The following is a 13,487-nucleotide window of genomic DNA, read 5'->3' as shown; positions in this document are numbered from 1 at the left end:
TATTTTTTGCTTCCAATGCAAAAATGCCTAGAGCTAATAAGCAGTGAAATCCGGGGTGGGGGTGGGGGGCACACACACACAGCATCTCCCATGTCAGTCCCAAATCCAGACAGTACTAAAGTGCTTTATAATATGGGGCACAGATGCTGCAGGGTTGTCAACAAGGATGTCTGAGATTAAAATATGACATACCCATGTGCCCTATTTGTGTGGGGTTTTTTAATTATTTTTTTTACAAGAAACCCCAATGGCAACAGCAAAGAACCCACCTCACTTTTAAAGCAATTATTTCTGAACTGTTTTCATATGAACCATTATGACTGCGGCTGGGAACCATACCAGACATGAAGGGGGAATGTAAGTAGTGCTAAGGAATTTGGTAATGGGTTGTATTCTACACAGGCTTGACAGACCACCACCTGCTCTTGCGTAACAGCAAAAACGAAAGAAAGCAACCTTCTGCAGGAAGAAGAGAGAATGTTATAACTAACAAAGTTCTAAATGAGCAGATGGAAAGCACAGCAGTCGACTGAGAACTAAAGCATGTACCTGCACTCTATTTAGCCCTTTAGGGAGCTTATTCTGGCAACATTTTTTTCAGAGGACATAGAGGGAGGTGAATGGGCCGCTTCCCAGCCATTTGCATGAGTTATCTGTCTTGACTTTAAGAAATCCACCCCATACAAAATGATCATTCACTCACAATGATATCAGAAGAGTTTTGGACCTGATTTTATTTGTATAAAGTTGTGAATCACGATGCAAAAGAACTTACATAAATGGAGATCACAGCACTTGCAGAAGCCCCGTCTATTCCTGAGACGAGGTGATTGACGGGGGCCAGGGCAGGGGAGGGGGCAAAGATAGCAAACTCTCCGCTGACGTGAGAGACAGGGGATTATATGTACTCAGGCCTCATTCAGCCCCAGCAGGAAGAGGAGAGCAACAATCTGATCTACTTAAAAACCAACCCCTTTGTTGGTCTCTGCTGCCCACCTGTACCCAGTCCTTCAGGCTGGGTGGGGTGGGATCAGTGACCATGGGAGCAAAACGTTTACCCCCCCCCCCCCCCGCCTCAGCATGAAGTCTGTTTCCACAGCTGGCCTTCACAGCCGGCAGTTCCCAAAAACAGGAACCAGATGATGAGCCAAGAAAGGGCTTATTAATGGCGCGTTGGGAAGTGAAGATGACAACTGGAAAGAAGGCCCAGGCCAAAGAGAAGACTTATGGGCAGCAGAGATGTGCAAGGCTCTTCCACGGCTGTGAATAACCCCCAATCTGCCAGTCATTTCGATGGTTCTGGGAGGCAGCCGCTAGCTCATTTCTTCCCCTGCTTGATCAGGAGGCTGTCACTGCAAGAGAAACAAAAAAAGCGGGTTGCCAAAGAGGAACATTCACACAACGTGGGTGTGTGGGGCTAATAGTAGTAGTAGTAGTAATAATAATAATAATAAATTTTATTTATACCCCCCCTCCCCAGCCAAGACCAGACTCAGGGCGGCTAACACAAAGTATAAAAACAATTGATTGAAATACAACTTAAAAACAAGATTAAAATACAACATTAAAATGCAGCCTCATTTCAGTAGGAACTCAAATCAAAACCTTTTTGGGGGGAACAGAATCAGGCTGGAGTAAAGCAGAGCAGGAACAGCGGATGACTGACTTCACCGCCAGGAAACAGCCTTAGTCAATCATAACAGCACATGCTCCACTCAGAAAACATAAGGAACAGCAGCAGGGGGGGGAGGAACTTGGAATTCTTCTGAGTAGTAGTAGTTCACTCCCCGGCCTGATTTCTCTTTCCCTGCTTGTTCCATTCCAAGCAACCACCCTCCCATTTTGTCTCTCTTTCTTTCCTTCCCCCAATTCCCTGGAAGGAGGGAATTTTATTCAGTTAAACGTTGCAGCTCTACTTGAAGTTAAAATATTGTTCTCTTACCTTCCTCTGTAACCAGAAGCGCAACGGAAAAGTGGTGATGAAGAATGGGGCGGGGAGAGAGAGACATAGAAAGTTAGAACTGTTTTATCAACTTCGGTAATTTATGCACCACAACATTTCCAGCAAAATTTCAGAGAGATTTACAAGTACCAGGAATTGCTGGAAATAAACATTAAAAATACAGAAATCCCCCCCCCAAGCCCATTACAAAAATCTATCATATTAAAATCAGCCGAGCCAACAGTAAAACAGTTATCACTCTGCTAACCATAAAAATATACTTTCCAAAGCTGAGGTAATTTTAGTGTATTTTAGTGTTTTTTAACTTTCGTCTTATGTTTTAAAGTACAGTGGTACCTCGGTTTAAGAACAGCCCTGTTTACAAACTATTTGGTTTATGAACTCCGCAAAACCAGAAGTAGTGTCCCAGTTTGTGAACTTTACCTCGGTCTAAGAACAGAATCCAAACGGTGAAAGGGCACCGGCGGCGGGAGGCCTCATTAGGCAAAGAATGCCTCGGTTTATGAACGGTTTCGGACTTCCGGAACGGATTAAGCTCGTAAACCGAGATACCACTGTAGAGTTGTAATTTTTTCTTGATTTTACTGTTTTATATTTTGTACACCACTTTAATGTTTTGTTTTTTTCAACCAAGCAGTGTATAAATTTTATTAACTAACTAACTGTATCCCAAAGGGAGAAGGCCTGTTTCTATGGGGTTTCTAGATGACCATCTTCTAGACACTGAAGATCATAAAGGTTGCTGTGGTGTACAAATAGGTGAGGCAGGCCGCCAGGTATCCTGGTTCCAAGTTGCTCAGGGCTTTGTGTGCTAATAATAAAACCATGAACTTGGCTTGGTAGCAGATAAGCAGCCATTGCAGATTTTTAAGTACCAGTGTTGCATGAATGTGGAAAGACATGATGCTGAGTACTCTAGTCTAGGCATTGTACACTAGTGACAAATTCCTGAACCAAACAAAGAGTAACCACACATGGAGAACATTTCTGTACTCTAGAAATGAAGTTATCAATGCATGGAGAACTGTGGAAAGGCCAGGAATGGGTATAACCAGCAATGAACAGTTTGGGTGGAATTCAACATAGCACTAAGGAGCTCATTCTGGGAGCGAAAGCATCTCTGGTTGCCCAAGAGAACTCTCTTGCCTCTCCTCCCCACTGTTTTAGTTCTCCAAACCCTCCTGGGCAGATCTGCGGAGGGCGTGGCAGACACACAGGAAGAGGAGAAGGGAGAAAGTCCAATTGTGCTGGCTTCTGTTAGCCCGACTACTTAGCTGAATTCGTCCCCCTGTCACTAGAGGGGCATCGACCTCTGTAGCACGAAGGTGGAACTAGTGCTCCCAGACTATGTACCCTTCCCACCAGAGGAATTGCCACTCTGTCCAGAACAAGTAAGCATACCAGTTCCCAAATCTGGGATCTGACCATGAATAGGACATGCCTGTCTCAGTTTATTCGTCTTTATACAAATCTGGGAATACAGCTGTGCATGTGTATTTCCCTCCCTCTCTCTCTCTCTCTCTCTCTCACACACACACACACACACACACAGCGTGCATGGATGACTGACAGTACATGTGCATTTATGTAACACCCAGAAAACAAGGGGCATTGTTTATTTCTTAAGCTCTGCTATTCCTCCAAGAAACTCATATTTGGGATGGAGCTCCTAAGGCTCATTACAGAAGGAAGCAAAAGACTTTAGGAGGTATCTTCATAAACTCCCTTACCTAGTGAAACCTTCATCCTGTAGATTCAGCACTAAGTTGTCGGCTGTAAGATACACGCGGTTCTGAGATGCAGCGATCTGTAAAAGGCAAGGAAGGGACAGATCAAGGAGGATGCAAGCAAAGGTCCAGTGGTACAAATAACTGCATTCAATAGAGAACTTCGTTCTGGCAGCATTTGGGGGAAACCAATTCCAAACAAATGGCAGAGAATTAACGTTCAACACTGAACTGTAAGAACTGTTAGCCAAAGTAAGTCTCAAAGCTTAAAGGGGGATGGAAAAGAAAAACAGCTGCAGGTAAAATTTCAGAAAGACTCTTTTTAAAAAATAATTTGCTAGTCCTTTTTGCTGTTGTTGTTCTGGGAAAAGTTTGGAAGGCACCACTATGGGTGGTCTAGTGAGGGCAAGAAACCAGATCAGCGATGATTTGAAAGAGAATTGAACTCGTTTACTCCCTTTTTTCACTATGAACGCAGAGTATTTTCTTTCTGAACTACTATCCTACATTTTTTTCCTAGCCCAGGGCCATCAGTCTTTGCAATGCTTCAGTTCATTCTGCTTCTCCATGTGTCTGATTTTTCCTGTGAGCCTGTTCCTGGCCTGTGGCACATTATGGTCTGTAAGCGGCCACAGCTGGGTATGGCACATTGAACATGATGTGGGTCTGCTTTTACAAAGGCCAGAGGCTCCAAGGCCCCTGCTAAGATGCACAGACCAATGTAATAAATAAGTGTGGCTGAGAGACACATCAGAGGAAGCATATCATATTCGCCTTAGGTTCATCACTTGGCCTGGAAAAGCACTGTTGGGGGGGGGTGAGAAAGCAACTCCACTGTCCTAAAACTCACCGTCTTGGATATGTTCTGGGCGGCACGGATCTTGCGGAGCTTGATGTAACCTGGGTTCTTGCTGAGGGCTTCACCAATGTGAACAGGTTAAGGCGCTATGTCACCATTTTGGAATGTGGGACCTACACCTCCTTGAACTCACCCACCTGGGATCAACACAGCCCTACTTTGCTCCACTCGAAGCCACAGTCTTGTGGGAGACAGTTCTGTACAACTGCAAACATCCTGTTGCTACACACCAGGAATCAATGAATCAGTGGGGGGAAAATATGTATTTGGCAAGAGTGCTCCCCCTAATGCTTCACTCCAAAGCTCTCATCAACAAGCGCAACACTAGCTGGCATAAAATAGTCCCAACATCTTTCTCAGTTTCTGCAGGCAATGGGACTGCACGCTTAAGGAAACACGCTTGATATGATGGAGAAGAGCTGAGCATCCCATTCACTTGAATGCTGTCTGCAAAGCTGGTACGAGGGGGGAGGACAGGGAAGCAGAAAGTCCTCAGGAGGGAATAAGCTCTAGCTGCTGCTTAACTTCTTGTCGCAGAGTAACTCCTCAGAATCTCAGCACCCAAAAATCTTCCTAACAGCACCCCCAAATCTCCCACCAGCAATTCTAGGTAACCGAAAACAGATGCCCTTCACTCGTGCAATGTGATGCCTCTTATATCAGTCCAAGCTCAAAAATATGGAGTTTGGGGATTCTGCAAGAGACCACTTCCCACACCCTTGGAAAACTCTGTGGTGCTTGTCTCCCCACAGCAAAGCAAGGATATCATCTGAGCAGCTGTGGCTTCTCCTTCCGCTTGAACAATCTTCTGCCTCTGCTCCTGCTTAGCTTTCTCCACCAGGAATTGAGCTCGTTGCGCCTCCTGCTGGGCTGGAGAAGAAGAGCAAAGAGAACGTGAGAATCTCTCTGCAACCACTTCCAGGGGTTTCGTTCTTTAAAAGATTTGCAGGCCTGTCCTGTGCACATTTAGTCAAAAACAGCCCTACTCCATTTAGCTGGCCTTATGTCCAGCTATTTGTGCTTGTGGAGCAGTCCTAGCTGACTTTATGCAAACACAGCTTTAGAGAAAGGACCAGAACTTGTTTGGACTCACCCACTTGCTTGGCCTCCACCGCTGCTGTGTACTCCCGGCTGAAACTCAGTTCTGTGATGGCTACGTCATCTAGAATAAGGCTAAAATCTTTTGCCCGCTCTGTCAGCTCCCGACGGATAAGCAAAGACACCTAAAGCAATAATCCAACAGTTTGTCCTCCACATTTATCCTGAGCAGGTGGCAACTTCCTTCAGACCAGGGAAAGTCATGAGAATCCCCAAGAGCTTTGAAAAGCATCCAATTCAAAAAGCTAGAGTTTCATGTTCAAGTCACTGACATGCAGATGAGAAAAAATGAGAGCTAGTAGCCAGCCCAGGCCCAGTCACCTCGGCTGATGTGTTAGAAAATAAAATTGTGACAAAGGAATTTTTAAGCTCTAGGTTTAGGCACAGCCTTTGGTGGTCAGCTCTGTTAAATCCTCTTAGGGAAGTATACATGAAGAGATTTCTTAGAACTCTCAGTACACTTATTAATAAGATAGTTCAGAACACAGAAGAAAACACCTTCCATACCTGAAGCCAGTCTATGCTTCAAAAATTATGTTGATTTAGTTCGTTCTTCTCATTTGGTCAGAAGGTCATGTTTATACAGAAACCAATGCCATATCCAACAGACCTATGGACCTATAATCTCCAGGTGGTTTACTCTAGTTTCTGCCAAATGTGTGAAGCAGTTTCTCTTTAGCAATTGATTAAATCTCCAAAGCTAGTACATTATCTTTTGCAGTATCTTTTGCAGCACCACTCAGTTTTCCTTACTTTGCTAAATTACAGAGTTATCGCTTTACTTGTCACATTAATCATTATGTGAAACTTCCAGAGGCGAGTACTGGGTAGGCCCAGAGCCAAATGCAGCTACTGGAGGAAATCAAGAGTCTGGAGATTTTAAAGGCCAGATCACATCTCATTAGAAACTTTATCTGATATTTAGAAGTGACTTTAAAACATATTGATACTACTCACAACTGTCCTTGGATTTCATGGGGGAAAGACTTTCTAGCTCCTCAGTTAACCAGACAATTATGTCCACCAATGCCATATTGTTTTCAGCCTAATCCAGCATTAAAGTTGTCCACCAAAAGATAGTATTTTGTAATTGTATCCAGCCGTATGTCTAAATGACCCCAGATTTTACCATGGAACTTACCATGGCAATGTCTAAAAACTGACACCAACTAAGTTAATAATTTTTCACTAAATAACTGAGCTACATGGAAATGAGGGAAGATTGCCTCAGTAAATGGAAGAATGCATAATCATGACAAACTTTGCAAATGATTTCATCTATCCCATGGAAAATTTCTTAAGGCTTAAACCATCAAAAACTAGTGAGGTAGTGGAAGCATGCAGCATCCACACCAATAACCTGCAACCTCCCACCTTCGTAGCCCTTAAAAGTGGAGTTGGGACAGGGAAGTCTGCCTGCATGGAAAGTGAACAGACCTGAGCTCGCTGGGTGATGAGTTGTGAGGCGTTGAACTTTGCCACCACACTTTTGAGCACTTCATTGACAATGGAAGGCAAGACTCGCTCTTCGTAGTCCAGACCAAGGCGCTGGTACAAGGTCGGTAGTTCAGCAGCATTTGGGCGCGACAGAACTCGCAAGGAGATGTTCACCATCTGCAAGTCTAGAGACAGAATCAAACTAAGCATAGTCCCAGTGGTTTGTCTTGCTTCACCTTCCAACTCTGATTGTGCACCCAGATCTCACCCATTCATGCTGCTCTGTACAAGATTGTTCTGAAGCCCTTGCTTTAAACCTTGGCTATGGAAAAACACATCTTCCCAAGAAGTGACAATAAAGTAGCAGTGGTATCTGATGTAATGGCTGGGCTCAGACTTGGGAAACCCAAATGAAAAAAACCCTCTCTGCACTGAAATTCACCGGGTAAGCTTGATCCACACAAACACTCTCAGCCTAACGTGCATTACTGGATTACTGTAAAGATTCAATAGGGAAAAGAGGAAAGTAGAATAAACTATGTGCATCACCCTGTGTTTCTTGAAGAGAGGAATACAAAACCAAAAGACAATGTGCTTCTCTATGACCTCACCTTTGGAGCCTGTTGGCGAGGAGATTTTGCGGGGCCGAGCTCGAATATCATAAATTATTGGATACTGGAACCAGGGAATTCTAGGAAGAAAATGAAATTATACCAAATTAAAATGTCCAAAACCAAGCAATACAGATACGTGGAAATACAGAATTTCTACAAATACTTTTTTTCTTTTCTCATGTGCTTTAACATAGAGACCATAATACTTGCCCAAGAACTGCATTTTCTTCTCTTGGTACTATGTCTTAGAAAACTAAACTTGATTCACATTGATAACACTGCACTAAAATAACAAATAATCTTTAGTGTTCTTCAATTCAATTTTTGGGTTTCACTTTCTCACGAACAGCACTTCTTGAAGTTTTCACAGTAAGACATTTAGCCAAAGGAGTAACTATATTAGCACGAGAGAAAACATTTACCTCCTAAGAGTTGACAAATGATTCTTAGGAGTTTGTGATCAGATAAAAAATATTGGCATGCTACAAGATTTTCAAATTAAATTAAGGTTTGTATGCTTTATAATGAGGAATCTCTGGAGGTGAGGTGCTGTTAGAAAACATTTGTCTGGGAATGACAACATCTTGGGATTTCCTGTTATTCTAAACTTTCCAACATAGTTCTTGACCCGGTACCTGAAATGCAGTCCCTCAGAAAGAATGGTGTCCTGCTGAACTCCACCAATGCGGTTGAAGAATATTGCTCTTTGGCCACCCTCCACTGTGGAAACAGAGAGACAAAAGCAGTCAGTAGTTACCACCAAGCATTGTGCAAAAGGTAGGAGATGACCATACACAAATACCACTGACTTACCTGTAAAGACAGACTCGCGGATACCGTAGGCTGCAGCACCAGCACCCAGCAACAACTTCAAAGCCGTCCCCATGCCCCGAGGGCCGGTGGGCAGGCGCCCAGCAAAGTCTTTCAGGCTCTGAGCCATGACAACCTTCATATGGGGAAAGAAACACAGAATGAAAAACCAAAGCCATGTATTTCACACAGCTCTGCAGATTTTCCTATCCTGTTGCCAGAAAAGCAGCAATACACAGAAACACGTTTCCATTTTTCGCTCTCTTGAGCATGGATACATAGAAAGGTCCCTCTCTGATTCCTCTCAGTCATGAATCCTACATCTTTACACGCAGCACCAATGCTGAGCATACTGAGCATTTTTAAGCGCTGAGTTAAAAACACGAATTAGTTCTCTCCCCCCCCTTTTCTTTTTGGCAGAAAGACATTTCGAGACAGAACTCCTTACGTTTGGAGCACTTTTTGACTTCCAATAATATTTATTAAGTTTCATACAAACACAACACATATGATAAAATCAATGAAACAAAAAGGGAAAAAAACATAAAAATAAAACAAATATGACGAATGACAACCACAAACACATATACAATAAAAATTAATTAATTAGTTAAATTAGAGCACTTTTTGGAAGGGGAAACGAAAGAGAGGCTGCTCCCCCTTCATGGAACTGCGCTCTTGACATGCTCAGAAGCACTGCACCCCGGGGCCTCCTAAAAGCGAGCTCATCCCTACTCAGGAGCACCATCTGTTCAGAAGAGTCACCTCAAGGAGTCGCGGAAGCTACAGAGGCTCGAAGGAGCGCAGAGACCCCTCACCTTCTCCTTCCTCTCCCAAGCACGCCGCTGCCTCACCTGGGAAAAGGACACCGGAAGTGGCCGCTCACTAAATGCTTCCCCGGCAGACAAGCAGGGCTCCCGGAAGTAAAACCTCGCGGGGGGGCAGTACTTCCGGGGGCGACCCGAATGTGTTTTTGTTTCCCGCCCCAGACGGCAGTTGAAGCGAAGTGGGGGGGCGGGGTCACTTGGGGGACCGGAAGTAGTTCCTGCCCTGACCCCTGCCCTCACCCGCAGGCGACCGGAAGCGGCTTCGCCGACCTCGAGGAGCCTGCGCGGCGACAAGATGGCGTCGGCTTCCGCGAGGAAGCGCCCGAGCGAGGAGGCGGCGGGCGGAGGGGAGCGGGGGCCGCCGCTGCCGCCTCAGCGCGCAGGGAAGCGGCGGCTGCTGGTCATCCTGGAGGGAGCGTCGCTGGAGACCGTGAAGGTGAAGGGGCTGGGCGGGCCGTGAGGGGGCCTGAGAACGAAGCGGGGACGCGGCCGCGTGCGGGGCCTGGAGGTGGCCCTGCTCCCTCAGGCGCGGCGGGGTGGCCGCGAAGGGGCGGCCGAGGGCGGCTTCCAGGGGAGAAGCTGAACGGCCTTTCCCCTCAGGCAGTGGCTCCCGACCTTTTTTTTTTCTGGCCATGCCTCGCCTAAGCATCTCTAAAATCCTCATCTCTCTCCCCTACCACACACATGTAATTCTTATTATTCAAAAAGTGAACTGTTCACGTGGAGGAAGCCTAAAAGGCCATTAACTGTTAATAACCCGTTCTCGAATTTCCCCCCTTAAAAATCAAATCGCCCCCCTGCAAGGAAGGACGGGTTCTAGGGCGGCCACCTGTCCTGTTTAATACAGGATTGCCCCGCATTTCAATACTAAAATGCTACGTCCTGGATTTCAGATCTTTCCTCTCTCTCTGCCAAATTAGGGATCCTCTCCAAATAAATGCATGTGTGTGAAGGATGTTGTATTTAAGCTCTGGGTAGCCAGGTACAGACAGATTTACAAATTCGTGTGTGAGAGAGAGACAAATTCCAGAAGGGCCATCCTGTTAGGTTGTAATGGATTGCTTTGAAATCACTTCAGCACCAGATGAAAGAAAAAGAATTGCCCCCACACTGCCCTGTATTTTGCCAAAAGGATGGTGTCAGACCTATCTCTGATGTGCCACACTATGATGTGTAGGTGGTTTTTCACGTAGGGGAATCATTCAGAAATCATTTTGTTTTATACCCTGCTTACCCACCCCCCGACAAAACAATTAAACATTAATACAGTTAAAATTGTGTATACATTTAATTGATTTAAAACAGCACATTATTTCACCTCTGCTTTATGTGTAGATCAAGCCTTGTGGGTGGGGAGGTGGGAGATGTTTTGAGTCCCATCAGGGAAAAAGACGGGGTATAAGTAAATAATAATATATTCATCACGGGAGATGTATTAATGGCAGTTGACCATGGTAACTGCATGGAGGCTCCACCTTCCGAGGTACTCTACCTCTAAACATGGGTCTCTGATAGGAGTTGGAGCTGCCACTTTCATGTCCTCCTTGGGCTTTCTAAAACCACTTGCCAGGCTTCTGTTTGCCAACCAGCACTTAAGGAACCTTTAATCTACTGTACAATTCCCAATTTAGCACATTTTAACTGTCTCATTTTACTGTTCTATTGTCAATTTGTGTTAAGTTTTGCGTCATGTTACATTTTATTGTAAGCTGTCTTGAGTACACTTCACTGCAGAAAGATTGTGCCAAATACATGTAAACAAATAAAATGATTATTTGTCCAGGTTGGAAAAACCTATGAGCTACTGACCTGCGACAAGCATAAATCGTTGCTTCTGCGAAGTGGCCGGGACCCTGGAACAGTACGACCTGACATCACCCACCAGGTACATTCATGTATCTACTACATAATCAAAGTAGAGTACTTTTAAGTCACTTCTGTGGTGTGTTGCTATTTCTGAAGCATTGACAGGAAAACTTAGTTCCCACACAGCGGCTTTTAAAAATAGTGTTGGCAACTTTTAAAATTATTATTCAGATTGCAAATGCTCCCAAATGCTTCCTTTACTCTTTTCACTGAAGATTCCTAGCAAACTTGCATGCTGGAATCTCACACTGCCTTTTTAAAATACGCAATTGCAGGGTTCTGACAGATGTTACTGCTGCGAATTTCCCTACTTCTGAATAGTTTTAGCTTATTTCTTTCTCACTCTTCTTCCCAGAGCCTCCTGATGCTCATGGACAGTCCCTTGAATCGAGCAGGGCTTCTCCAAGTTTACATCCATACAGAAAAGAATGTTCTAATTGAAGTCAATCCCCAGACAAGAATCCCTCGCACTTTTGATCGTTTTTGTGGCCTCATGGGTAAGAGGACAGAGGCTTGCTTTCAAATTTTATGCTTTCAGTGGAGATAAATGCAGGGTTGTATGTGAGAGGGAGGAGCCATCTATAGTAGCCTTATTCTCCATGTATTTATCTAAAGCCCTTTTAAAGCTATCCCAAGCTGGTGGCCATTATATCTTCAATTAGTTCAGAATTACACTATGTAGAATAAGTTCTTTTTCCAGTCTGAATCTTCCAACAGTCAGCTTCATTGGATGTGTGAGCCCCAATAGTACAAGGGTAAGAAAAGCTATTCCGAACATGCACAGTATTACAAAAATGGGAAGATCCAATTTTTAATACTTTAGTTGTGAGAACTGCCCATTTATTTCTCCTATCTTAGTATATGCCTCTATTCTGTAACGCCAATGTAAATATATCTTGCCTTTTTCTCCTCAGTTCAGTTGCTGCACAAATTTAGCGTCAGAGCAGCTGATGGGCCGCAGAAGTTATTAAAGGTAAAAAAAAAAAATCTACTAGTTCATTATGTGATTCTTTGCAAGATTGTTCTTGCTTCTACTTTCAAGCCCGTCCATTTTTCTTCCATTAGGTAATTAAGAATCCTGTTACCGATCACCTCCCTGTAGGCTGCGCAAAGATCGGCACATCCTTCTCAGCCTCTACTGTGACAGACGTCCGTGACATAGTCCCTACTGCAGACCCAATAGCTATCACTGTGGGAGCTTTTGCTCATGGCTCGGTAAGACACCCACTTCCATACCAGTCAGTTGTAAGTCAGGAATCTCACTTGAACACACAAGCTGGCCTTAGGGCAAGGCACTGTTCATAGGTAGTGTGCGCATGTAGTTGCATATGGTCTACTCTACAGGATTATAATGCCCTATTATAGGAATATTTTTGAGGATAAAGTGGCTGTAGAACATTTGATTTAAGCTCATAATTTAGGGGGTAGTAATTTGCATATGTTACTCTGGTGAGTTTAAGATGTATCGTACAGAAAATACAATGCAGACATTCACTGACATGCTGGCTGTTGCTTTTCTTTTCCAGGTTAATGTGGAATACACAGAAAAGACTATCTCTATCAGCAACTACCCACTCTCTGCTGCTTTGACTTGTGCCAAGATCACCACAGCCTTTGAAGAGATGTGGGGAGTGGTGTGAACTTACTAATGCAATGTGGACTTTGTGCAGTTGGACTTAACTGCTTGCTCCATGTCCTGGAGCAATGTGCGCTACAGGGTTCTACCTGTTAGAATTGCCTCATGTTTTGTTTGGGGGCATAAATAAATGTTTTGTTTTTTTTATTGTGGTGGATAGTCTCAGTAGAGAGGTATGTAAGCAGCAGGATGGCACTTGTGTGTTGCTTTGGTTGGGTATCCACCTCATTAGGCATTTCAAGAGGTCATTTGAATATACAGCTGTGCTTGTTTGAATAAGATGGGGAAAACAAACCTGAGTAGGAGCAGTATCAGGGATCTACCCCTGCTTACCTTCTCTTAGGTGGCAGGCAAAAAGAAGTGACTACCAATGCAGAAGGGTTAAAACATAGCAGGAAAAAGATTTTTCTGCTCAGTTGGTGTTGTATAAAAGGACATGCAGCAAAGTACGAAAATGAAGTAGCAACCTTAGTGTGTATACCTATAGCACAGAAAATCTAAAGCCCTTCAGATATTGTTCTGCTGTCATTCCCAGTGTCTCTGGCCTTTTATGGTGGCCCCATAGCCATGATGTCCAACAATAGCTGGAGGGTCGCAGCAGTTGTTACAACAGAGGATCGTCCTTCGATTTACCCAAAACAGTGCGGGTG

The 13,487-nt window shown here is 44.3% G+C and overlaps 2 protein-coding genes and 1 long non-coding RNA gene across 3 annotated transcripts; 2 read left to right on the top strand and 1 right to left on the bottom strand.

Moving 5' to 3' along the window:
• The first annotated feature begins 242 nt into the window (after window positions 1-242).
• On the top strand, window positions 243-2,129 carry LOC310667994. The gene is made up of 2 exons (XR_014506521.1): window positions 243-1,426; window positions 1,623-2,129. It is a non-coding gene; the product is annotated as an uncharacterized lncRNA (long non-coding RNA).
• Window positions 2,130-3,669: 1,540 nt separating this feature from the next.
• On the bottom strand, window positions 3,670-8,685 carry PHB2 (prohibitin 2). Its single transcript, XM_083420929.1, is given in 9 exon segments — window positions 3,670-3,770; window positions 4,541-4,601; window positions 5,300-5,309; window positions 5,312-5,419; window positions 5,643-5,772; window positions 7,085-7,269; window positions 7,696-7,775; window positions 8,334-8,418; window positions 8,512-8,685. Coding segments are annotated over 9 exon segments (879 nt in total). The 5' UTR covers window positions 8,651-8,685; the 3' UTR covers window positions 3,670-3,689.
• An 875-nt stretch (window positions 8,686-9,560) lies between these two features.
• EMG1 (EMG1 N1-specific pseudouridine methyltransferase) lies at window positions 9,561-12,989 on the top strand. The gene is made up of 6 exons (XM_083420725.1): window positions 9,561-9,771; window positions 11,119-11,220; window positions 11,557-11,698; window positions 12,116-12,174; window positions 12,267-12,416; window positions 12,728-12,989. Exons 1-6 carry the CDS (start codon window positions 9,631-9,633, stop codon window positions 12,839-12,841), a joined length of 708 nt encoding a protein of 235 aa, XP_083276851.1. The 5' UTR covers window positions 9,561-9,630; the 3' UTR covers window positions 12,842-12,989.
• The last annotated feature ends 498 nt before the right edge of the window (window positions 12,990-13,487 follow it).

The sequence above is a fragment of the Podarcis tiliguerta genome (genome assembly GCF_965153285.1).
Source record: "Podarcis tiliguerta genome assembly, chromosome: 17".
Taxonomy (NCBI): domain Eukaryota; kingdom Metazoa; phylum Chordata; class Lepidosauria; order Squamata; family Lacertidae; genus Podarcis; species Podarcis tiliguerta.
This window is presented reverse-complemented; position numbering and strand designations above follow the sequence as displayed.

Excerpts from the sequence above, each read along its gene's own strand:
- EMG1 (XM_083420725.1), top strand. The coding sequence starts at position 9,631 with ATGGCGTCGGCTTCCGCGAGGAAGCGCCCGAGCGAGGAGGCGGCGGGC. Across the intron at positions 11,221-11,556 it reads GACCTGACATCACCCACCAG|AGCCTCCTGATGCTCATGGA; the intron begins GTACATTCATGT and ends TCTTCTTCCCAG. Across the intron at positions 11,699-12,115 it reads TCGTTTTTGTGGCCTCATGG|TTCAGTTGCTGCACAAATTT; the intron begins GTAAGAGGACAG and ends TTTTCTCCTCAG.